Raw genomic sequence first — 24939 nt, 5'->3', positions numbered from 1 at the left:
GCCGCGCGGGGCCGGGGCCGGCCATGGCGGAGCGGGTGCTGTTCCGGCGCGGGACCGGGCAGGTGGGCGCCGGCCGGGGCCGGGGCCGGGGCCGGGGCCGGGGCCGGGGCCGGGGGGCGGGGGCGGGAGCGGAAGCGGGGCTTTGGATTGGCGGTAAAGCGGTCTGTGGCCTCCGCAGAGCGACGACTCGGACGTGTGGGACGACACGGCCCTCATCAAGGCGTACGACAAGGCGGTGGCCTCCTTCAAGGTAAGGGGGGCGGCCCGGGCGCAGCTAGAGCCTGGGCTGAGGCCGCCGGATTGCCTTTTATTGTCTTCCTCCTTTCCTTTCCCGCAGAACGCTTTAAAGAATGGAGAGTGTTCAGAGCCTTCGGACAAACAGGAGCAGCGCCTGGGGATGAAGAGAAAAAACAATAAAAAGAACAGAAATAGAAAGAAGAGCAACACAGTGCCTTTGAAACAGGTCACCTCGCCTGTAAATGCTAGTGGTGCTTGCGTGTTGTACTTCTCTGTGGTGCTAAAGAGTAGCTCTTTCATCACCTCGAGAATAACGTTCTGGGGTGGGGGAGTAATAGCGTTATAAACCTTATTTATAGATTACATTGAGCAATTTCACTAAATACAAAGGAAGAACTTCCGGGGTGGGAGTCATCTTTCTCATGGTTGGGACAAAAAGTATTTTAGAAAAAAGCATCTTTCTGCATCTTTCTCTCTGATCCCTGGTGTAGCCGCTCTTGCTTCTGTTGCAGTGGAAAGTTGGTGACAGCTGTAATGCTGTTTGGTCTGAGGATGGTAATGTGTACCTAGCAACTATTGCCTCTATCAATCAGAAGAAAGGCACATGTGTTGTTACTTACACGGGATATGGAAATCAGGAGGAACAGAACCTGTCGGATCTACTTCCTCCAGCCAGCGACGAAACAGTAAGTGGGATGGGGAATTCGGGGCGGGTGAGGGACACTTTTTCATCCTTCTGAAAAGGAAAGAGAAAGCGGGAGAATCAGCTTTTTCCAGTATTTCTGGTACCACTGTGGCGTTCAGAGTGAGAATCGATACCCGATTCCATTGTGAACGGACACAAGCTGATGGAGGGAATTAAAGCATCCCCTTCTTGAACTCAGCGTGGAAGAAAGGGAGGGCACAACAAGAAATTCATGAGTGAAAGACAACATAGCTAAAATGGCAAGCAGATAAGATTATGGGGTTATAAAATCTTTCCTGAGTAGGACTGGGAGGGCCAGAGAGAGGGAAAGATGTGGATGGGGCTTTCCAAGCTTTTTCACACCAAAATTGCTTGCTGTAAACTCCTGTTTAGTGCATCTCATAAAAATGTCTTGGTCTTCTAGAACGAAAATGAGACTCCGTATTCAACAGATGAAAGTGAAAAATCTTCCCAGTCACCTCAAAACAAAAACAACTGCACAAAAGCAAGATTCTCCCCTCAAAACCTACGTTTTCCCGCACCACCAGCAGCCCCAGGCCTGGGAAGGGTGAGTTCAGCCTTATCTGAAATAACTCATATACCTCTGTTAAGCCTGGTGTCTGAATTCTGAGACAGTAGGATGATATTTATTATTGTCTAGAAACCAAATAACAGCATTTTGAGAATAGATATACAGATAAGCATGTTAGAACCTGTTGATACGTCATTTTATAATAATCTGGCCGCAGTGTAGCCCTTTTGCAGTGCTGCTGTCTAGTGAGGAAAGCCTTCTCCCTAGCTAACACTTGCTTTGCAATTGCTGTGTAACTTAAAAGAGGGATGTTGTTCCCTAGACTGTGATAGTGCTGTTAATGATAGCACTGTTCACGTTTTAAGATTGCACTTCTTCTAGCCAATTGATATGTTTCAGTACACAGGACATTGAAGGCAGCAAAAGCAATGTCCAGATGTCAGAAGCTCTCAGCTGTAGCATCTCTGCTGAATTATGAGGGCTGGGGTATTGATATATTCTTCAGTTCTCCTGTTGTTGTAGGAGTCTAAATAATAGTGCAGTTGAATGCAGCATTATGTTTTCTAAATATTACTGTTTGTGCACGATTTCTTTATAAGGTTTCCTTTTTATCTTTTTTCATTCATATCAATAGATTTGTATCTAAGTTCATTTTAAAGACATTCACAAGCATAATGGAATTTAGTTAGCATATGCCCCCCGCCACACAGGAGCAGAGAAATTATCTGTTTGCCTGTGGGCAATATTAGATATGTTTCTTCATGTGAGAGTGCAGCCACTGACTTCTATTTAGAAAAAACTTTTTAAAATGCTTGTATTAACTAGAAGCCTGTTTCAGCACTGTTTATCTCAGTGGCACGTGTAATGTAGGTTTTACTTTTCCAGTCATGGAATGATCCACAGAAATAGCTACTGTGTGTTGTTATTGCAGTTTCATTAAATTGCTGGGATGTGTTGTCTTTAGTTTAACGTTTGTGAGTAGCTTCAAATAATTCTTTAAAATAAAATCCTAATGCCTGAAATTTCTTTAATTTTCACTATTCAATTTTTTTTTTTTCAATGTAGCCTGGATCAAAATTCAGGGCACCTCCATCGTTTTTATCTTGCTGGCCTCCACCCTTCCTAGCCGGACCACCGGTAAGTGATAGGAGAATGAGGAAGAAAGTGTCAGAGATGAGTACTGGTGATCTCAAGTTTTCTAACGGAATATGCTCACTGCCTGTGTTTTTAGAACGCATTTCTGCGTTAGAGTCTGTATTTTCCAGGTATTTGATAACGCATTCAGTTACAAATATTACAAGAATCTAATGCGCAAGGTCTGGTCTGCACTCACTTTGGTGATAGTGAAGCTGTTGGTAAGAATGTCAAGAGAAAAATTATTTGAAGAAACTACACCTTACGTTTGATTAACAGCATTTCACTGATGCAGATAAATATTTTCCCCTAATAAAACTTTTTTTTGTATGTTCAAGCTACAGGAATCCTATTTCTCCCAGGCTTTGGAAATTACATGTTTTCAGAAAATACTGTCTCATTTGACTCCTTTTCAGAGAATGCGTTGAGGATATGTTCCTATTTTTCAGTTTTATATTTTGATCATTTAGAATTGGTTACTAACTAACCTGGGATATACCCTACTGAAACACAGACGTTTCCTTTGTGTTTTCTTAGTTGATTCCTCCTCCACCACCTATGAGGCCAGACTCTCCTGAGGATGATGAAGCATTGGGGAGCATGTTGATAGCCTGGTACATGAGTGGTTATCACACTGGGTATTACCTGGTACGTGCTACTTTTGTCTTGAAATGTCTTTGTAATTTTGCTTTTGCGTTGCTGCTGCTGTTTTCAGCAAGAAGTTAGAGAGGGAGGGCTGCTTTTTAGATCTCTTACTCTAATTTATGATAGCTAAATTTAAGGGTATTTTGTATTGTGTAAGTGTTCTTGTCCTTGAGTAGGAGTCACATGAGCCAGCATATATGTGTAGTCAATGTTGGTTTAGTTCTTTGTTCCACTGGAGGGGTCCCATTAGGTACTTTCATAGCCAGTGTTTTATAGCCATTCTGAAACAACCAGTCCTGTCTTTGTGGACAGGTGGAGTAAATCTGAGTATGTTTATATTCAGTAGTTTTCTACGTGTTTTCTTTGACTATGAGTGGTGGTATCACATTTAGGATCAGATTTGGCATTTTTGCAGAGACTATTCACCAGTAATTGTTTCAGGTGATTGTGAAGGTCCAGCAGGAGCTGTCAGCATAGTTGTGAAAAATCTGTGACATGGAGTATTGATTTCTATTTTCCTTTGTACACTTATGAAGAAAGAAGATTACAGGAGGAATTAAACTCTTTGCATTGGGGAAGTTGGAAGCGGGGGATTGGTGCCATAGGGTATCTTCAAAAGACTAGTTTTGGAATTTCTTGCTTCAGATTATATATAATTGTGGATTGCTTTAATTTACTTCTAATTGAACAAGAAATACAGATTTGAAATTATTCTGTAGAGCCGGTGATTATAAAGAAGACATGTAGTTTGGCTTTTGTCCTCTTTAAACTGCCCATTCTGATTTCCCCAAAGAGTTAAAAGCTGTTCTTGATTTGTAAAGGGCTAACAAAAATTGTTCAAAAATGTTTTTGTTCTGCAACTAAAGCTTTTATTTCCATGTTAGTAAAAACAAGATTGTACTAAATTGTATCCTGTAGGGTTTAAAACAAAGTCGAATGGAAGCAGCACTGGAGAGAGAAACACATGCAAAATAACTGAATATCCATCACTGTTTTGAAGGATTGTAAGTATTGTAATTTTGTGCTAAATGAAGTTACAGTGTTGCTTGACAAATTTGTTTGAAACTACAGTTCATTTTACAAGCTCTCAACAAGTTTTGAATTCTGTGCAAAAACTGCAAACTTCGGGACTTCCATCCGCTCTTACGGGTCTCTACAAAGACCGCTTCTGCCAGTAGTGATCCCTTCTTTGCTTAGCAGCTGTGGAATGTTATTTTCTTGGCTAGAATGAAGGAAAGTATTTCATTGCTCTGAGAGGTTTAACTACAGCATCTCTCTACATCAGGATTAACAACACAGCTTACTTGAATTATTGAGTTACCTTCTTTGTTTATGGGCTGTTTTGAAAATAAAAGGTTGTTAAGTGAAATGCTTTTTGCATCTATGTACACATCTTCAGAAGCAACTGCTTCATTATACAGATGGGATAGCAGCATGTGCAGCTAAACTTTGTTTTCAGGACAAGATCAACATTTCAGTTTGATGTCATTGAGCAATTCTGTTCTCATTGCTTCAGTGCCTGTGCTTTTATTTGAAATCCTTTGTTTAGAATTCTCCAGTATATTGTTCAGTTCCTTATAGAACAAAACTATATTCTCCTGGGGATTTGTTTTTCTGATTTTCTGTGACAACATAATTTCTGTGCATTTGAGTAATTCTTGTTTGTTTGTTTAAAAACAAAAAGCTCTTGTATACTAATTTTTGCTTCTTTTTTAAAGCCAGGTACAAATCTTTCCCACTGAGAGGTGTATATCACTTATGCACTGATGGTTGATGGTGAAGATGAGAATTTTATCAAGACAGTTAATATTAACATTTTCTTAACATTGAGCTGTCCCTGATAACAAGTAAAGAAATAACTTAAGATTAGTAATTATATGTGCATTGAAATGAGCTATTTCTTAAAGACCTCTAGTCAAATGTATTTAGAAAGCACTGTGGCAATAAAATATTTTTTACTTCCCTGAAACAACTTTAAGTCTTTTTAGCACATGATAGATTTAAGTCTTTTAACCCCACATGATAGATTTAATCTCTCATTTTAACACCTCTTGTATTCCTCAGACTTTTTATCTGAATGACAACACCAGAACTAGCGATTACAGTAATTCTTTTAGGAGACAGCTATGGCAGCAATGTATGTTACAGTGGCCACTGGTGGCAATGGCCTGGAAAACGGTATACTATCATTTTAAAAGAGGTATCATCTTATGGGTCTGATTAGAATCCTGAATACCACAGCTGGATTCGGAAAGGCTCGGGTTTTGTTTCAAATGCTTGTTAATAAAGTTCTACTTTTCAAACTTTGAATTTAGGGGTGTGGTTTGTTTTGGGGTGGTTTTTATTTTTAGCTTCTGTAGACATCTGTCAGTTGGATGAATGGCTGAAATACACCAGAAAGTTTTGCTGTGTGGCCTTTTTCTGAGTACCGTTACTGAAAGCAAATTAAAAAAAGCAGACTGTGGAAAGGTAACGGTAAGTATGGACTTAGATTTCAGCCTTTACAGTCTTAACTCTTGTAGAGTAGAGGCTGCAGCCACAAAACTAGACAGTAATGTAGTTAATGCCACTGGTTTGCTTTTCAGGGAAACTAGCCAAATACAGGTCTGAACTTTGCTGCATTCAGTTCCTTTTCCTACTGTGGCCGAGTGTCAGAAAATGAGTTTTCCCACAAATAATTGAGCAAAAAGAGACAGACATAATTTTAAATTCCCTAAGCCACTTTGAAGGCTTTTTCTTAATCATCTAGCTGAAGTAAATTAAGATTGCTTGCAGTGATGCAAAGCTTCTAAATCAGTTGTTCAGCAGCTGTTCATTGCTGAAGATGCACAACTGCCATCTGCCTTAATCAGCTAGTCCTGTGTTAGTAACTGGCATTACATTACAAAAAGTGGCCTTTATCAGTTTTTAACACTGGTAAAATCTAGCATCCAATACTATTTTTAGTGCAGTACTTACCATAAAGGGTTTTATGATTTTTATTTCATAAGTGATTCATGTAATTGATTTCATTGCAAGCAAAACAACTGACTAGAAATAATTTATTTTAAATAGGCTTTAAGCAAAATTTTACATTTTTCTTTGGAAGGTAGCACTTGGGTACAATCTATAACCACATTTGCAAAGCAAGTCAGGTTTTCAGAGTTACGTTAATCCTGTCTCCTATTCCTTCATCCTTTTACGTTAACCTAACCCTGCTGTAGAATAGACTGGCATGTTTCATCCTGGTAAAAATTTTACAATATATGTTCATTTGCAGTGCAGGTGTATAATTCATAATACAAGAAGGAAGAGAAAAAAAACCAAACCCTAATGCTTTCAAACTGTTCTAGTCTTGAAAAATTGGTGGAAGTGGCAAGACCCATTGCCAAGATAATTTTAAACTCCTAGACTAGGGGTGCTGCTCCTTCATGATATCAAACATTTTAAGGTCCTCTGCGTCAAGGAGCCAACCCATCATTACTATTGTCACAAGACCAGGCAATCAAGAAACGCACTGGACAAAAGCCGTCACTGTTGATGCACTGGCTTTGATCTGATGTGTGAACATACGTCTAATGTCCGGCTCTTCTAAAGCAGGCGTGTTATTAAGTGTTCTACAGAAGTTTCTCCAACCAGTTTCTGTAACATCGTGATTTGTTAACAGAGCTTTTCAAGCTTCTGGAAACCTCCATGGTTTGCAACCTTTGCTGCAAAAATAAACAAGACATCAGTAAGGATTTAAAGATGCTCCAAACCCATATGAAATGAACAAAAATACAGCAAAGCTGAGGTTTTGCACATTAAAAATAAAACAAAGTTGTTGCTATTAGCTTGAAAAAAGTAGAACTTTAACTCAACTCATTTAAGCATTTTAATACCTCAGGCTGAGGAGACTGATACGATAGAGGATACTCTACTCAGCATTAATGTGCCTGCTAAAGTAAGATACCGATGTGTTTTACGAGTGCTCGAATACCACTCTTACAGAGCAAGGCAAATACAACGCCAGCTTAGGCAACCACTTGAGGTCAGACGCCAGATCAGCTTTGCACAGATGTAAGATACTGAGTTTAACCGTCTCTTTCCTGCCTGTGTACCATCACATACGCTCTTCCGTCTTGCCTTATGGTCAGCCTATTTACAAGATGGGACTCTTGTCATCAAGTCACTATTTATACTAAAATGTATGTCAAAAATAAAGAAAGATGGTATGACAGACTTAGCATTTGCTTACAAAGAAATTTCCCTCAGCCTATGTATGAGATGGTAGTTTTAAGACTATACTAAAGTAAAGTATTAAATTCAAGAAATATTTTGGTAATACACAGTTTTAACAGCTAGGGCATACAAGCTAATATAACTAGCAACAAAGTTATGAAGCTCTATTTTAAGTCAGTTTTTTTTCATTGATTATTTTTCTTGTAATTCACATTACTTTGTAGAAGACAAGGGGAACTAAGGCATTTCAAAAAAGGTTTCAGCAAAGTTTAGTGTATAAGCAGTCTGAATACACTTTGATGAGCAACAAATATTTTGGGCTGAGTATAGAACAAACAGGAATAAATGATACCCATTAAAAATGACAAGTAATTTGCAATTGTTGTAATGTATACAAACAGAAGCAGTATCTTCTCTACCCAGAAATGTTACTTCATGTTTGAAGTTCTCTCCTTCAAACTCACCTATTTCTAACAGGCTGTCATCATCCAGACATAGGATAAATGAGAAGCATCTGAGGTGCAGCAGGTGTAGACACTGCTGAACAATCAGTTTGGCTGCAGACTTTATTCCCTTCCCTGCAGGAAGGATGAGCTCCTCCAGGTTAAGACCACCACCTAAGTTGTATGCTTCAGAGAGAAGAAGATAACCTTTCCTGTTAAGATTAAACAAGTATATGTTTCCTAAATCTTGTAACACCAATGAGTGACAGCAGCAGAGCCAAGTAAAAAAAACATTTAGATTCTAGGCAATAGGTTACTATCAGCTTGCTTTCCTCAGGTTCGCCCCTGCCATTGTTGCGAAGGTCGCTTCCCTCTGTAACTTAATAGCTTGAAAAGGTCGTCAACAGAAAAGGCAGAACTACTTCTCCAGAAACGGTCTAAGAGGTCTCATGAGTCCTCTAGAGATAAAAGGAATATAAATAATAAAAAAAGAAATAAAAGGAATCTTCCATGTTGCCAAACTCAAGGGACACACAGGAAAGAAAAAGAAATTAGGGTAATCCTCCCCTCCCAAAATGCAAGCCTTTTCAACCTTTCCTTGTTCCCTATAGATATGGCTTTTGCAGGAGGACAATCTTGGCTTTCAGAGGTGCTGAACACCTCTGATTCCATAGTTTATAACGGCCATCCATCTCCCTCGGCTCATCCATCTCAGAAGGACATGAACACATGCCCTTCATCACAAACTGCTTTGTGAGACCTGGTTTAACATTCTAGTTCTAGACATGCTCCAGTATCTCAAATGGCATTTAAGCTGTTCAAGTTATTTCTTAAGATCTCCAAAAGAACCTGAAACAATAGTTCTGTCAAATGCAACAAATCACATCAGCCGAAAGGAAAGATATGTACAAACCAAAGATTTCACAAGCTTCCTTGTCATCAAAATATTGGCTTGTAAGATCCAACACTTTGAGAGAGACAAAATTGGGCAGAGCAGCAGCTAGGAGGAAAGAAAAAAAAGTATGCATTTTCATTCTTGGAACATAAAATTAGCAGTTTCTCTCAACTATTAAGTTTTAAAAGGTGAATTTTCTGTATTAAAAAAATTCCTACCTAAAGAAAGCAAATCTCGATCTGTCAAAAATGACCTGGTTAACTTGATTTCTTTTAATTTCTTGCGTGAAGAAATTGCTGCCAGAAGGGATTCAGCATTGAAGTAGCTGGAGCAGTCCAGGTGAAAAACAGAGAGGTCTTGGAAGCTCTTAATAAATTCAACTACAAAACAAAGTGTTGCAACACTGGAGATTCACTGTATAGTGAACAAAGGTCAAAAATCAAGAAGGTTTTGCTAGCTCCACCTGTGAACTTTACTGTGGAAGGAAGCATATTCTATCACAACAAAAGCAAATGAGAGAGAGAAAAAGATGAACGGGAGCAGCAGCTTGATTCCTCTGTTTACATGTTAAATCAGATGGCCTGTGTTTTATTTTAGAACTAGAATCATGATGGATCATTCTGGCCTTAAAATGCAAACAAGTTGTGCTATAGATTCATTTCTGGTTTCTTTCACACGTGAAAAATATTCTAGTTTTTCAACATTTAGTGGGACTGAAACTCTTTAAACACCTTCCCCCTAAAGTTATTAGTTTTAGGTACATTGTAAAACCCTATCCAATGGCCAGATATTGAGGGCACAGTTCACTGAATGTTGTTGATTTGTACTCTATGTTTATATTGAAGTAAAGCTAGGTAATTGTTATAGCATACAAAAAATGGGTTATCTAGGGGCCCTGAACTGAAGACTAAGCTTCTTCCTGGAATAAGGCAGCTAAAACAGAAGTCACGACCCGTTCATTGACATGTCAGAGCAGCTATGCACATCATCTGGACTCAGTTGCCAGTTGTGCTCCCTCTCTTCTTCCTCCCGGTGGACTGTGAGTGGTGAGAAGGGAAAATACTCACTCTAGGAAAACAAAGAGCACAGTCCTGCTCATTCCTCCATACAAACTTATTATGGAGGTCAACAAAGTTACAGCACTGAAAGGTTCAGTGCCTCTTTTGTTGCCCAAGGTAGAAGCTGTAGGGCAGAACCAACGGGAAGACAACTTGGAGATGCTACATGCCTATTAAAACAAGAAATTAAAACTGCTTCTCAGTATCAGCAAGTGCTAGTGGAATACGGTACCTAAAGTTTTAAAGTGCACCTTACCCAGCCTAGAGCTGTTTTCAAGCTTCATTTTGCTCATCAACAATTTCTTCATGTTACAGAGATTTTTGAAGCCATCAGCTATTGTATCAAATACATTGCAGTTCTCACATTGACTCACTCACAGTTCCTCCAGGCAGAGGAATTTGTCCAAATTTGAAAGAAGTAGTTCTATGACAAAGCCAGCCAAACATACAATGAAACTGGGTTGATCTGCTTAATCCCTCTGTTCTTCTGACAGTTTGCCAAGGTTTTTGTAGCTGAACTTCACTATCTCACATCCTAACGTCTTTGGCTTCCCTTCTCTTGACTGCTGCTTCCTATCCTCCTTGTACCACTGCCCTTCCCTGCCAACCCATCCTTCACTGAGGCTTCTGCTGCTTACAGCCTGAGCATATGCCTGGCAGGATCCCATAAATGCAGCTGTACTGCCCAATATTCTTCTATTTTGAAAGCCCAGTGCAGACCCACTCAGATTGCCCCAAGCAGAAAATGCATGTCTGCCAGTGCCCGCTAGCTTGTCCTCCATACTTGTGGTGGTGTGCTCCCCCCCGCCCCGCCTAAGCAACAACCACCAGTGGGGGTGGCAATGGCTGCATCCAGCTTATGCTGGGCTTCAGGGACGGATGGCCACACAGTAGCCAAGGGCTGTCCGGAGCAGAGAGCCGGAGGTGTTGCTGGTATGCAAATATGACTATGGGTCAATCCTCTTACTCTATAAATAGCGGACAGCCCAAGAGCCCTTTGAGCTCCTCTGCACGGCAGCGGGCTGCACGGCGGGATCTCCCCTGGAGTAGGGACGCCTCTCACAGTTACTCCTCGAGGTTGAGAGATTCCTTGCCACAACAGATCCTCGGTAAGTGACTAATAGCATGCTAAACTTTGAAATCTTAGCTGAGTGATATAAGGGATTGGTTGTGCTTATATAATCCTTTAGACATAAACTGTTGACCAAGTCTGGGACTAGGACTGGATCCAGCCGCACCCAGACTCCTCTCTGAGAAGGAGTCTAGAAAGCAAGGGGGTCCTTTCTGAACCTCACGGCTCAACGGGAGGGTCTTCCTGACAGTTTTGTCTGAGCCTGTCCTCTATGCAGTAAATAATCAAGTGTACCTTGCCATTGAATCTTGTTAAACCAGTGTCACATTTACCACTGAACTTTGTTAACTCACTGTTTTCTATCAATAAAGTGTATTGTTGCTTCTCTCTTATGAGTGAAGTTCAGTCTCACTCCACCTGCGACAAGACTGCACTATCCTCTGCTGAAGTGCAGTTCTGCCTCTGTAGTGACATACACCTCTTAGATCAAAAACCGGTATCAAGGTCATAAGCTGAAATTAGGGACCAGGATGGAAATCTGTTAATGCAGAATGGCTGCCTATCCCCTGAAACGCATACGGTAGAAGACAACTTTACTATTCATGGGTATGGAGCTGTTCACTTGTCAGGCACCAAGGGGAGAGGGAAAAAAAGGGAACTAGAGAGAAAAATTACATTCTGCCAAAATTCAGTGTGCTGTACCTGGCATTTCTTTTTCATCTATCTCAAGACATTCCACAAGAGACATCGAGAGAAGTAATTCTTGCTCTGTTATGCTCAAGTTAAGATGATGTAAGCTACATTTTTTAAAATGTTCCTCGTACTGTTCAATAGCAGGTCAGATAACTTCTATGAATCCAGGACTATTTTTCAGCTGAAGTTCAGTATAATCTGAAACGGAAAAGAGTGTCATCAAATTTCTGAGGTCAGCTTCCTGAAAGGAACTGATGTTGCTGAATATACATTTTAAAAGTGGCATCTTCCCTGTTGTAAGTAGGAAAGGACACACGATGGAGTCTGGTAGATGTCTTTGTATCAGTGAAAGAAAGCTATTAATGTTTTTTTCTTCTTCTTTCATTTTTTGTGCCATGTCATTAAAAAGTGTAAACACAGGAGCGTAATCCCGATCAATTGTTGACATCTCCAGTGAAGAATAGCAAGCACCTATTTCAGATACATTAAATTCTTATTTGTGTTCACTTCCTTGTACTGCAACCTGAATACTACTGGGTAGAGACAGCGATTCTGGGTAATCCTGAAAAAACGCAACTTAGATTTTTGTGATTATAAAAATGAACTTAACAAAATATCTTTGCCTCTTAGGAACTGAGAAATGATTGGGGCACACACAGAGACAGTATTGCTCTCATAAACTACAGAAATAGCGAAGTCCAGTAAATACTGAATGAAAACTGGAAGAAGCAGTTTTGGATCAATAAAACTTAACTGGTCAATGAAGAACATTCTTACTGGAAGATCTGAATGGTGCTGCAGATGTTCATCATTTTCTGACTGGCTTTCCAATGACTCCTTGTAGTCAATCAATTTAAATAAATAGGATATAATTTGGGGGACTGCTTTGGAAGAAAAGCTGCAAGTGTAAACCAATAAAAAATTATAGCACCCAGCAACTTCTCTAAATGTGTTGATTTGCTGCAAATACTGCAGCCCTCGCTCAAGTTTTTCTTTTTCATCAGAAACCAGGAGCTCACTCAGTCTTCTCCCTGCAAGAAACTCCTGGAACAAGGGATGAAAGAATTTATAAACTGGATTAAGCCTTTGGGCAGTAAATTTGCTGAGTAAACCCAGCCTAACAGCCTCATCTCCATCAACTCCTGCTTCAGATAGATCATACTCAGTGAAATCAAAGGATGGCTTGAAAAGACTGGTTAAGGCAAGTTCACTACGTGAGGAAAACATAGCCAGTACATGTTCTCTTTCTTCACCGTATTTTAGTAAGTGGTAGAACAGGTTGGCTTCAAAAATAGCCTTATCACTGATTATGTTACCCTTCGGATTCTGTATCCAATACACAGCCAGAGACACCATAAAAAGTGGTGTCTTTAGAACGGTCTGCATAGACTTTTCAAACTCCAGCTGAACGAGAAGCTGCTCCACAAGGTCAATATTGTAGGATAACAATTTCTTTAGTACGTACAGAGTGCTGGACAGAGGGAACTCTGCAATGCTTAGAGTGGTGGTTGCATACTTGCGAATTTCTCTCATCCTGTTAGTACGGACAGCAACAACCAAACAATGCTGGTAGAGGTGGTTCCTTTGTATAAGTTCTACAGTTTGGGGCACTGAATTCATCTCACTATAGTCATCCAAAAGAAATAAGACCTGGTTTTTCAGCGGCTGAATTACATCTCTTAGAGTTGTTTCTGTTAATGGTCCCACAAATCCTACTGGTTGATTGCATATAATATCAGTCATGCTCTGACCTGATCTTGCATAAGTCAGGGAGAGATAAAATACAAACTTAAACCTGCTCAGAATGGGGCAGCAGCCTGAGGCCCAAAGAAGAGCTATTTTCCTGAGCAATGCTGTTTTTCCATTTCCTGCTTCACCTTCCAGCACAATGGTGGAGTTAAGGTTCTCAATGATTTAATGAAGAAAGAGCTGTTGTATTGGCTGATCATTAATATCCTTTAAGACAACTGATAGGTCCCCATAGAGTAATTTAAAGTCAATAGCCAAATGGTTTGAGTTCCCAAAGGAAAACAATTTGCTGAAGCTCTTACTGTTGTAAGCCTTTGTAAGTTTTTCGGTCAAGTTCTTTGCTTCTTGAAGACACTGACTTTCAACAAGTGTCATGTCTGCAAAAAGGATGACATTACATAATAAAACCTAGTTGATTCTGTACACAAAAGTCAAATACAGTCAGCTGTCCATTAAATTGGAGTAATAAGAACCTGAGAATTTCTAGATAATGGAAAAAATTGGTATCACTTCTAGGTAATCCCAGTTCCCACGGTTTCTCTTTGTTCTACTCAGTTGGCTTTGCACCCATCTAATTTAATGTGGTCTTAGTTAGTGTGTAGCAAGTAATCAAGTGATAAACTTGAGCTAAAAAGCTTTGCTGGACTGACCTAGCTCTGTGCAGAGACATGCTTGTATCTCAGTGCAATGATCCCTAGCCCTCCATGGACTGGAAAGAATAACTGGCTTAGATGCAGCACTGTGTCAATAAACGACTGAATTGCCAGGCTTGCAAGCAGGCTCAGAGAGTGGTGAAGACACATTCAGTTGGCACCATGCAGGCAAAATAGTATTAAACTTGACCTAAACATCCTTTCTAGACCCACATTAGCTTCCTACAGAGCCACTGAGTCTCTGCACCATGCTCTCTAAAGCTGTTGCTCTGGCAGGGTTTCTAAGTTCTGGTACAGAGCATCGATTCTGGATAGAGCCAGCTATGTTGTCTGTGCCCATAGTACAGTTTATCCACAAAATAGATAATCTGCCCCAAAATAAATGTGTGGGGGCTGTACTTTGGTATTTCTGAATAGCTGAAATAAAGTAAATGTACTTCTACATCAAGGTAATTATACAGATATGCAGTATATGTATTGCCAAAAAACCCCACAGTAATCTGTTATATCAAATGAAGCAGTACCATTTTATTCTTTGCATATTCCACAAAAGTACAATGAACCCCAGAAATGTTCACTGGCTCTTCCTGCACTTCGCTAAGAGATGACACCAGAGAGCTCCTTTTCTGAAGACTTTGAGACAAGATAGAGTGTATTTATGACATAGCCTGGGGAACTAGGACTTCCTACCAGAAACAGCCCCAGTCACTTTCAGTAAAATGGAGATGTACATGTTGGTGAATACAAAGAATGAACAAACATCTTCATTAATAAACTGGCAACTATGACTCTTATTGTTCCCTCCACCATTTCAGTACTATGAGGTTTAAAACTATTATTATGCTTTCAGAGCTCTAAAATGTGCTTTTAGTGCCTTCAAAAATTACAAAACTGCTCTATCTGATACTTATATCCCAAATAATTTTGGCATTTCTGGGAGACAGTAATAGCCATTTTCGAATTAACAGGAGGCTGCTAAAGAAAGCATCTGGACAGTACCACTATAGCAAATTTACTTTCGAGTTATCAACTCTGTGCTTGCACATCAGTACTGTTCTGCAGCAAATCAGTGCAAACTCATTGTGTGTGAACTCTTCCCTCAGAAATCCAAACACATGTATCAACAAAACCACTCCCTTGAAATGGCCATAGTATTTGGAAAAAGGAGGCATCAGAAGCAAAAGGTAGTGGAAGGTTATCCCAACTTGGTTTCTTTTGTATCTAAAAGCATATACATATAATATGTAGTACGTGGCTGATACACATTTGCAATTTTCCAAAACATGAATGAAAAAAAATCATACCATATTGTCACAAAATAATTTAGTTTGCTTATATGCCTCATCTGCACAGAAGTGACTTTCGCCTGCTAAGGGATTGGTTTATATTCGTAATTAAAAAAGCAAACAGTAGCTGCCAGATTCTCTATTATTTGTTGTCCCTATATATGGACAACCCATAAATCCTAACTCAGTCCTTACTTCAATGAAAATTTTGTCTGACTAAGTAAGGTCAAATCCAGAAAACCATTAACAATCCTCTCAAACTAAAATGTAAATTCAAGTGAGGCTGCACAGTACTCACCAGCTCCTACAGAATGTAGGGTTGCTTTCTCTTCAAGATTTGCTTTACAGGGAGTTTGCTAGAACAAAAATAAATCCAGTTATACCCCCGTAAATATTTATTATTTAGTTCAAACTGGGTTGCTTAGGTACCAGCAAGCACCAGCTGCTACAAGGGCAATTTACAACAGATGCAGTACTAGCTCTGTATTTTTCAACACTAGCAAAATTCTTTTACTCCTCCCAGAAGCAGGACCTCAGCCATAATGCCCCTCTATCTTTATGTCTCTGTCTCTCTCTCCCCGGTAAGCTTCTTCCATCCCAGGGTTTTGCTGCCTGCCTACCAAGGATACGAGGCCCAGCTCTGATATGGCACAGATGCATAACCTTGACACAGACTGCGGAGAGAAAGCCATGAGACAGTCTGCAGAGATGCAAGGAAGATACCGCTACAGGCAGAGGGAGCAGGGTGAGACAGGGCGGCTGATGGCTGGAGGACTCTGCCATGTGCCTGCCCAGCAGAGACCCTTCGTTTGCCTGAGCGGGGTGGTGAGCATGCTAATGCTCAGCCTCAGAGCTCATAACATCCCAGCTATCTTTAGCATGAGTTAGCGAATGAATAATCGCTTTGTACTTCTCAGTTGTGTGTATCTTCAAGGTGCCTGAACAAACCAACCCAAGAGAGGAGCTGTGAGATCTCCCACAATAACGTCCTGCACAAAACCTCTCCATTAGCTTGCTGCAGTCCCACAAATTGGGACTTGGCTTTCCCTCTCCCACGAGCCTCTCTGCAGTGGTTCCTTGGCAGCCCTGTGGTTCCCCTGTCTGTGCCCGGCACCCCGGGCTGGTGTACTTTGCTATCGACGGAGCAGCCCAGGAGCACAGGCACTGTTGCACACATTACAATTTGCCAGCAAAGGATGATTGCTGTTAATTACTGAAAAGCTGATTGCCAGTAGCTGCCCTGCAGAGACGCTTTCTCCACAACTTGGGTCAATGCCTGCAGGCAGGCAGCCGCTGTTTGGGGGTACGTGTTTGAACGCTGCAGGTACCTGAGCCACGGGGCTCAGAAACACCTTTCCAGAGGCAGAGCGGAGCTGCCGCTGCCTGCACCACGCCGACGCAGGTCACATACCCCCCCAGCTGTTCAGCAACCTCTGAAATGCGGTGCATTCAAAAGGTTGTCCGGCAGGAAGAACTGCAATAAGCTGCCTTTGCTGCTCGTTCTGCGCACACACGTGCAGAGGCTCCCTGTGGCTGGAACTATCATTTAAAATTGCAAAGCACAAAAACTGCTTCACTAACAGCAAATACTGCAGACAAGCGCAAACCTGTGCAGACTGTAATGTTGATGAGATCTCTGGTTGCTCTTTCAGTGACTTTCCAAGTACTTCCAAGCAGTTGGAACTAGAATGGTGTTTTCAAAAGACACAGCAGTTAGTGCAATGCATTGCTTCAGTTGCTTACATTCGGCAGAAGGATGGAACTATTTCACAAACATTCCTTTTGTTTGGAAACTTCTACTGTATTTCTACATTTAAACATTAATTTAAAAAAGGTACAACATCCTATACACTCAAGAAACATATAGTTATTTATATACATTTAAAGTAGTATTAAAAAAACAACTGCAAAACTATATGGCAACTTTCATTGCACGGCAGGAAATTGTCTTAAGATACTCTGTCACTCACTCAGGGAACCATTTTGCATGTTCTTCCATAGGATCTTCATCTTCTTCCCATTCCTGTAAGCAACCTGCACAGTTGAAGCACTGTACCCTATCGCCTTCTCCTGCAAGCAAGAAATTACACACCTCAAAAATGGACATGTACATAATTTTTCTTCCTTACTAACATGCCAGCAGCATAAAAACTGCAACAATGCAGTCATTTCATGAGTTTACTTCAGTGGCCTCTACCTGTTACTGGAATCACATGCTTTTTAAATCATGAATAATAAAAATTAAATCAAGGAAAATAAAATGCCGCAGAATTGAGAGATGTGCCATTATTGTCCTTTTAGTAGCACCAGACAAATGAATATACAAGTGCCCAGATAAATGCTTTCTCCTTTCTAAAAATTTATCCTCCTTGCAACTCTTTGCTCTGGCTTTCCCCTCAGAGAGGGTCATTCTGTTTCGATTCCCTTGCTCCGGCTTTTGCAAAAGCCATTCTGATTTTGCAGCTGCATTACTCTCCTTACCAAAAGCTAAAGCAAGATTTTAATTAGGTACCGGGACTATCTTGAAGCTCTGTCCCACCTGCATTGGTAAGTGGATCTTTTACTTGTCCTGTGTTTATATAGCTAACAAACTTGGTTCAAACCTGTATAGAAAAACCTGGCTTTAGCAAGAGCAGTGGCTTCCATATGGGCTTCTGCTGGCCAAGTTTTAAAAGAGTCCAGTTGAACTCCTTCATCCTCAAAGATGTTCAAGACAAGATCGCCTTTGCAACCAAAGATATTTGATTAGTTAGGAAAGCGTTAGCCTGCTATCCAATTCTCCAAAGCAGGGACAGAACTAGATTGCAAATATCTCAGGCTTACAGCAAAGCAAAAACACTACTACAGAACTGTATCTTTCAGATAACTATAAATGTTTATTTTTGATTTGTAGTACAAATGAAAATCTCTGGTTTTCTTTCAAAGCCTTCAGGTTTCATTTATTTTTCACATTTCTTACACAGGCAAATGCAAGAGAGAGATATCTACTTAAGCAGCACGTTTTATACTTAGCTTCTATAGAGAACAAATTTTTACTTGTGCTAAAAATTTCAGAAATACAGAACCAATAATCTTTCACACATGTAATCTTGCTTAAAAAAAAAAAAGCAACAGTCTGGAGCAGCTTTCATTGTTAATGGTGATGTACAATAAAAATATGAAGGCATTAGTTTCTAATGAAAAGCTAAGTCAGTATATTCTATTTTTTTACCTGTTGCAGTAGGTAAATTCCCCTTGATAAAGGAAGCAGTGAAATGCCCCCTTGAAGTGGACAGGCTGGATCGATGGGCCCAGGCCAACTGTATGAGGTTCAGCAAGGCCAAGTGCCGGGTCCTGCACTTCGGCCACAACAACCCCATGCAGCGCTACAGGCTTGGGGAAGAGTGGCTGGAAAGCTGCCTGGCGGGAAAGGACCTGGGGGTGTTGGTCGACAGCCGGCTGAACATGAGCCGGCAGTGTGCCCAGGCGGCCAAGAAGGCCAATGGCATCCTGGCCTGTATCAGCAATAGTGTGGCCAGCAGGAGTAGGGAAGTGATCGTGCCCCTGTACTCAGCACTGGTGAGGCCGCACCTCGAATACTGTGTTCAGTTTTGGGCCCCTCACTACAAGAAGGACATTGAGGTGCTGGAGCGTGTCCAGAGAAGGGCAATGAGGCTGGTGAGGGGCCTGGAGAACAAGTCTTATGAGGAGCGGCTGAGGGAACTGGGGTTGTTTAGCCTGGAGAAAAGGAGGCTGAGGGGAGACCTCATCGCTCTCTACAACTACCTGAAAGGAGGTTGTAGCGAGGTGGGTGTTGGTCTCTTCTCCCAAGTAACAAGTGACAGGACGAGAGGAAATGGCCTCAAGTTGCACCAGGGGAGGTTTAGATTGGATGTAAGGAAAAATTTCTTTACTGAAAGAGTGGTGAAACATTGGAACAGGCTGCCCAGGGAAGTGGTGGAGTCCCCATCCCTGGAGGTATTTAAAAGACGAGTAGATGAGGCACTTAGGGACATGGTTTAGTGGACATGGTGGTGTTGGGTTGACGGTTGGACTCGATGATCTTGGAGGTCTTTTCCAACCTCAATGATTCTATGATTCTATGATTCTATGAAGTGGAAAATTAAAAATTAATATTTATTTCTATTATGCATTCTATTTTCATGTCACTCTTCAGCTAAACGAAAGAAATAACTATAACATATAAACAGGGCTAGTACTAAGTATCAACATTTTAAATGGTTTCAGTTTGAGAGAGAGAATTTTCTGAAACAGAATTGACTAACGACAGGTTACTATTAATGAGAAGAAATGGCTCTCCTCAGACAGTAGTAGCTCTAAAGAAAGAAGGATAGCACTGATGCTCTTAAGATATCTGAGGTGGTGTTTTCCAAGCAATACTTGCAGTCCTCTCATCTTACATCAGCTAGTGGGTTTAGCTTCCAGATTTTTTGAGGTTTTTGAGGCACAGGAGTTTTAATCATGAAAGATCTTACATACATTATATTTTTTTCTGTTGAAAGTAAGTCCCCCAAAAAAAGATGAAGTCACACAAGAAGAGCTGGCAGGGTAGAGTTCACCTAACCTGACTTCAGCCGTGCAGAAGTGCTTAGTTTAGCATACTTGCCTACGGTCTTCTTAATAATCAATAAATATGTGTAGGTGCCATGAGGAGTTAATTCAACCATCTGCCTTCGAGTAGGATAAATGCCAATTAGAGGTATGTGGCTTTTCATCAATGGACTACCTAGGTACTGCCCAGGCAAGCAGCTTGGATGCACATATCAAGATAAACTTAGATGAAACAAATGCCACCTAGAGTGCATAGTGTTAATTGCATATGCAATTATATACAGCTTTTAGGTTGTTGGGGTTTTTTTACGAGAAAGAGGGTGGAAATCAAGATCAAGGCCTAATTTGCCTATCTTCAATCCCAGATAGCGTCTCCTTGGGGAGTATTCCATGACAAAGGAAGATTGAAATAGATTATAAGATTACCACCACTCCAACAAATCCACTGTAGGTTTCAATGTACTTTTTAATTTCCTCACTTGATTTCTTACTTTGAAGGAATTCACACTTATAAAAAAACCCAAAACATTATTCCTAAGCATTAATTCCAATTAAAATTCTGGAAGCAGTGTTTCAGTTATCAAGAGGTGCATACTCAGGATTTTTCACAACAGAAAGACAATGAAACAAAGGCAAACTTTTTGGTGCTGTCAGCATTGTTCATGCAACATAGTGACTATCTGAGAGAATAATCAGCTGGCTTTTGCTCAATGAAAAGCCCATGGGAGATCTCTAGAAAGTATGTAAAACAATATATATAGAATAATTATAAGGTTAAGGGCAACAGACTTATACTGTTCAGTTCTCAGAAATAAAGATCTGCTGAAATCAATTATCTGAATATAACAACCTTGAAGACAAGAATGTGGGGTTTTTTTGTTTGCTTTCCAGCATCATTGCTGAGGGAAAAAAGAGATATCAAAACAAATCAACCTTTTTGTATATATAGAAATATTTCTACGACAGTCAGTCAATTTACTCAGGAAACTATTTAGCATGTTCTCTCCAAGGATCATCACCGTCTTCCCAATTTCCCAGACATCCACCACAAGCAAAACACTGCACTGTATCTTTCTTGCCTGCATGTAGGGAGTTACAGATCTCAGAGATAATCACACATTTGTGTGTTTTACTTCCTCACACTCTAGCCACCTGGTCACGACTATACCAGCCTGTACCGTTGGTCCAAAATTTGTAGCTCAGGGAAGCCTTTTTCTTAGATTATAGCAACTGAAACTAAAAAGGTTTACAAAACTGCTTAGATTTCCATTTAATTTCAGTTGGGTCAGTCTGGGTCTAAACTTGGTGCAGATCCAAAAGTCAAAATATAAGGTAGATCTTTCCATCAAGATATAACTTCAGAAATATCTGAGAAATTGTACAAGCTTGATAGAATAAACATATCTTTTTTTGTTGGCTATTTTTTTGATTTTGCATTCTAGCTAGTCAGTTTATTTGTAAAAGCTAAGTAAATGAATAATTCTAGAAACCAATGGAATAAGATGAGAGAACTAGAATTTCTGTCTCTAAGTTAACATATTGATAGTCAGCATAAACGTGGTGGAAGAAAGACAAGTCAGTCAAATGCTGTAACGCCAGTAGATAAAATATTTAGGGAAAATTGAGTAAACAGTGCTAGAAGGAAAAGGAATATCAGATCTTAATGATATCTTAGAACAAAATCAAACTAACCAACAAAGAGCAAAGATTTTCTACAGACTGGAATTTCAGGCCTCTATTGGAATAACACAGTTCTTGGTCCATATGACCAGCCAACCAACCAGGATGGCAAAAGTGAGTATGTAATGCTCAAAGAAATGAGAGAGGCACTGTGGGCAAGAAATAGAATTGTACCCAGTGACTCCAATTATCCCCCAAGTGGAGTGCACGCATACCACCTTGAGATGCAAAGTAGAGATGACTTTTTTTTTTTAGAGTCTTTCAGGCATAATCTCATGGGGCAGCTGGTTACCAAGTCTACAAGATGATGTGACTTGGTATTGAGAAATGCACTGGGAAGAGCTCAAAGTCCCATGGTGGAAGTGTTGCTGTGTAACCATGACTGTAATTTACCTAGATGCAACATCCCACACAGAAACAGGGAACCTACTAAGACTATGTTAAACTTCGAAACCAGGAACTATGTAAAGGTAAGGAAGCTGAAATGGCTGACTAAATACAACCAACCAACCAACCCAAAAAACCCACCAAACCCAAAACCCCCCAACAACTTTTACAGGCATTTGAGAGTTTCCTGAACGATATTTTACTGGAAGTGCAACACCACTATGTGCTATTTATTAGAAAAGACTTATGAAAAGTTACAGGAAATAAGTATGCTGATAGGAAAATAAATCAGATATTACAAGAATTAAGAAGGTATCATTCAAAAAGCTGAAGCTTTTGAGCAAAGAAAACAGAGGGCTCAAAAGCTCTCGCCGATGAAGTGTGAAAATAAAATCAGGCAGGCTGGAGGAAAAAAAAAAGTCCAAGAGCAACAAGCTAAAGGAATCTAAACCTTCTTCCAGATAGCAGGAACAAAAAGCCAGTGAAGAGAGCTGGTAGAGCCAACTGCTAATCAGGCTGTAGAAGAACCATTCCAAGGGGACAATGCAATTGCAGAGGACTTGAAGTGACATTCTCTGCAATGTTTGCATTAACGTTCACTGCAGAAGAATTCAGGGAGATTCCCATTGTCTAAACCAGGGGGGGCATACAGCAGAAGGTGGATCCAAAATCAAAGCAATTATGCAATAGATTATGGCTGAGTGGGGACAATATAATGCCAATCTTAAAAAAGCAGTCTGCACCTCTGGGGGAGAGGAAGAGACATCAGATCTGTAAGCCTGGCATCTGTTACAGACAAATAAGCAGAAAAAACTATCATTATGCCACTGTACAAACCCACAGTTAATCCACATCTTAAACAGTGCATGTGATTGAGGTCCCCTCAACTCAAAAAATACTGTATTAGAAAAGGAAAAGGTGCAGGGAACAGCAGCAAGGACGATCAAAAATGTGGAACACCTTCCGCATGAGGAACAGTTGAGTCGCCTATGATCTTCAGCCTGGGAAAGAAAGTATTTATGGGGGATACAGTATATTACAAAATGATGAGTGGCGTGAAAAAAAACATTATACCCATTCAAGTATTGTAAGTAGACATTTTATATGTCTACTGTAATGTAATGTAAGCACCATTTTATAAATCAAAAGAGAAACCTCTCCAAGGATCGCTTCCAATTACCTGTAAAGAAAAACCCAGCTCTGGCAAGCAAATTGGGCTTCGTTCCTTTGGCATATAATGGCCACCCATCAAAGGACTGCAGCCTCGCATCCTTCGCGCTGTACCTGTAGGCGTGCTCTGCTGGGTTCTTCTCCAACTTCTGAACACATATGTCGTACTTTGAAATATCACCCACCTCTTTGCCCAGGACAAATTCACAAGTGGGACAAAATTTCTTGGGCTGTTTGTATGGGGTACATCTAACCTTCGTGGTAAATAAAACTAATCCACAGCAAAAACACTGCACGCTGGATTTAACAAGCATGTGATAAAACCCAGCAGCTGCCATTTCTGTGAAAGACCATGATGAATGAGATGTATAGGACAAGAAGGACTTTAATCTGTGGTGTTCATTTCTCATGGTAGGGTTGTAACTGTTCTGCAGCTGTTCACGGACTTCTTGGAATTCTGCCTCCATGACTTTGGCAAGCTTGTGAAAATCAAAGGCTGCATACGGGAAACAAGCTTGCAATGCAGAAGGATTCAGCTCACGTATTTCATTGTCACTCGTCTCCACTGTAGGGTCCTCTTTGGCAGACATTTTCTGAAAAAACAAAGACGACTACCAAATTATATTACCCGCATCTTTTAGATAACATTGTCATCACCTCTGTTACCTTAATAACATGGTTTCTACAGTTTATAAACACTTGATTTCACCTTACTAAGAAGAGATGAGGTAACTGGAGAGTTGCTACAAAGAAGTGTATTATAAATCTGACTAGCCAGAGACTTCTGCTAACTCTGATAGACCACAATGACAACAGCAAGTATCCTGAAGCATTTACAACCAAAACAGAGAGAAAGAAGAGACATAAACAGGTGAGATTTGAGCAAGATGACACAGATCAGTGGCAGATCTAAGAGCTTCATCCTGTAGCTTGAAATCCTAGAATAGCCTGGGTAAACTAACACACCTCTGTCACCTCAATTCTTCCATCTCAAAGCCATGACTGAATGTTGCTAGCAAACTTTGAATTTCTCCTTAAATTAGGAAAAAAACTGAGGTGACAAAACATACAATGCCAAATGGAAGATAGGAAGTAGAAGTGAGAAATAGAAAAAAAAATCAAAGCAAGCAATTGTTCTATTGCAGTATTTTAAAATTTCAACTGTTTTCAGTATAAATAATGACTAGCAGGAGTTGCATGAAAAGGAACTGGGATTTCATAATCTCAAAAAGAAATTAATTTGGCAATGAAATTTATTGCCAAACTTACACTGTCAACACTTCTCTCTAGTAAAGTGGTTTTATTAAATGTTTGATATTTACACTAGTCTTCTCAAATATAGCTTATCTTGTAGAAGTAGTAACTTTTTGTTATTAGTACTGTGGTATGACAACCGTAGAAAATATTTTGCTATGTGATGGTTCAGAACACAGCAAACATGTCTACGGTTCATATAGTTAAATTATGCTCCCTCCCTGCCTCCAAAGAGCTTTGCTTTGTTTTCTCAAATAATTGAGGGATCTTAAGAGATTTACAACATTTTCCAAACAAATTAATCCTTAAGAAAGTGATTCTAAATCCAGAATCTCCAACCTGTTGTTTTTACTCTTTTTCACTGGTTACAAAAATCACATTCTCCTCTCATAGGAAAATGTGTACTAAACAATTTAAGTGCTTTCAAATCCCAAGGCGAAAAGTGCTGCAAAAGTCGTAAAAGTCTTCCAGGTCTATTATATTTTGAAAAATTACTTTCATGAATTGCACTATGGGCACCACGTTTATTTTTCCTAAATATGGAAACGTGATTCTCATTCAAATTTGATGACTTTTAAAATAACATTCATCTACTCTCATTCATAGAATCATAGA

General features: G+C 40.1%; 2 protein-coding genes across 4 annotated transcripts in view; one reads left to right on the top strand and one right to left on the bottom strand.

The window, feature by feature from the left end:
- Nucleotides 1–6: 6 nt before the first annotated feature.
- On the top strand, nt 7–5543 carry LOC143172604 (survival of motor neuron protein-like). Of its 3 annotated transcripts, none has more exons than XM_076362227.1 (9): nt 7–62; nt 179–250; nt 338–463; nt 750–923; nt 1347–1490; nt 2520–2591; nt 3126–3236; nt 4152–4237; nt 5298–5543. In XM_076362227.1, exons 1-8 carry the CDS (start codon nt 24–26, stop codon nt 4206–4208), a joined length of 795 nt encoding a protein of 264 aa, XP_076218342.1. In that variant the 5' UTR covers nt 7–23; the 3' UTR covers nt 4209–4237; nt 5298–5543. The 3 variants fall into 3 exon arrangements, with proteins under 3 accessions (XP_076218342.1, XP_076218341.1, XP_076218340.1); XM_076362226.1 differs by having other exon boundaries at nt 4952–5543; XM_076362225.1 differs by lacking the exons at nt 4152–4237; nt 5298–5543 and having other exon boundaries at nt 3126–3329.
- A 1018-nt stretch (nt 5544–6561) lies between these two features.
- Nucleotides 6562–24939, bottom strand: part of NAIP (NLR family apoptosis inhibitory protein) — a 36298-nt gene continuing 17920 nt past the window's right edge. The window contains 16 exon segments of the mRNA XM_076362349.1: nt 6562–6884; nt 6887–6922; nt 7898–8062; nt 8790–8876; nt 8990–9151; nt 10086–10253; nt 11604–12158; nt 12161–13720; nt 15581–15638; nt 16890–16965; nt 17253–17352; nt 17886–18005; nt 18494–18544; nt 20259–20342; nt 20814–20912; nt 23081–23663. Coding sequence (XP_076218464.1) covers nt 6562–6884; nt 6887–6922; nt 7898–8062; nt 8790–8876; nt 8990–9151; nt 10086–10253; nt 11604–12158; nt 12161–13720; nt 15581–15638; nt 16890–16965; nt 17253–17352; nt 17886–18005; nt 18494–18544; nt 20259–20342; nt 20814–20912; nt 23081–23663 — 4227 coding nt within the window.

Source organism: Aptenodytes patagonicus, chromosome Z (genome assembly GCF_965638725.1).
Source record: "Aptenodytes patagonicus chromosome Z, bAptPat1.pri.cur, whole genome shotgun sequence".
In the NCBI taxonomy this organism is placed as follows: domain Eukaryota; kingdom Metazoa; phylum Chordata; class Aves; order Sphenisciformes; family Spheniscidae; genus Aptenodytes; species Aptenodytes patagonicus.
This window is presented reverse-complemented; position numbering and strand designations above follow the sequence as displayed.

Excerpts from the sequence above, each read along its gene's own strand:
- LOC143172604 (XM_076362225.1), top strand. The coding sequence starts at position 24 with ATGGCGGAGCGGGTGCTGTTCCGGCGCGGGACCGGGCAG. Across the intron at positions 924-1,346 it reads CTCCAGCCAGCGACGAAACA|AACGAAAATGAGACTCCGTA; the intron begins GTAAGTGGGATG and ends TTGGTCTTCTAG. Across the intron at positions 1,491-2,519 it reads CAGCCCCAGGCCTGGGAAGG|CCTGGATCAAAATTCAGGGC; the intron begins GTGAGTTCAGCC and ends TTTTCAATGTAG.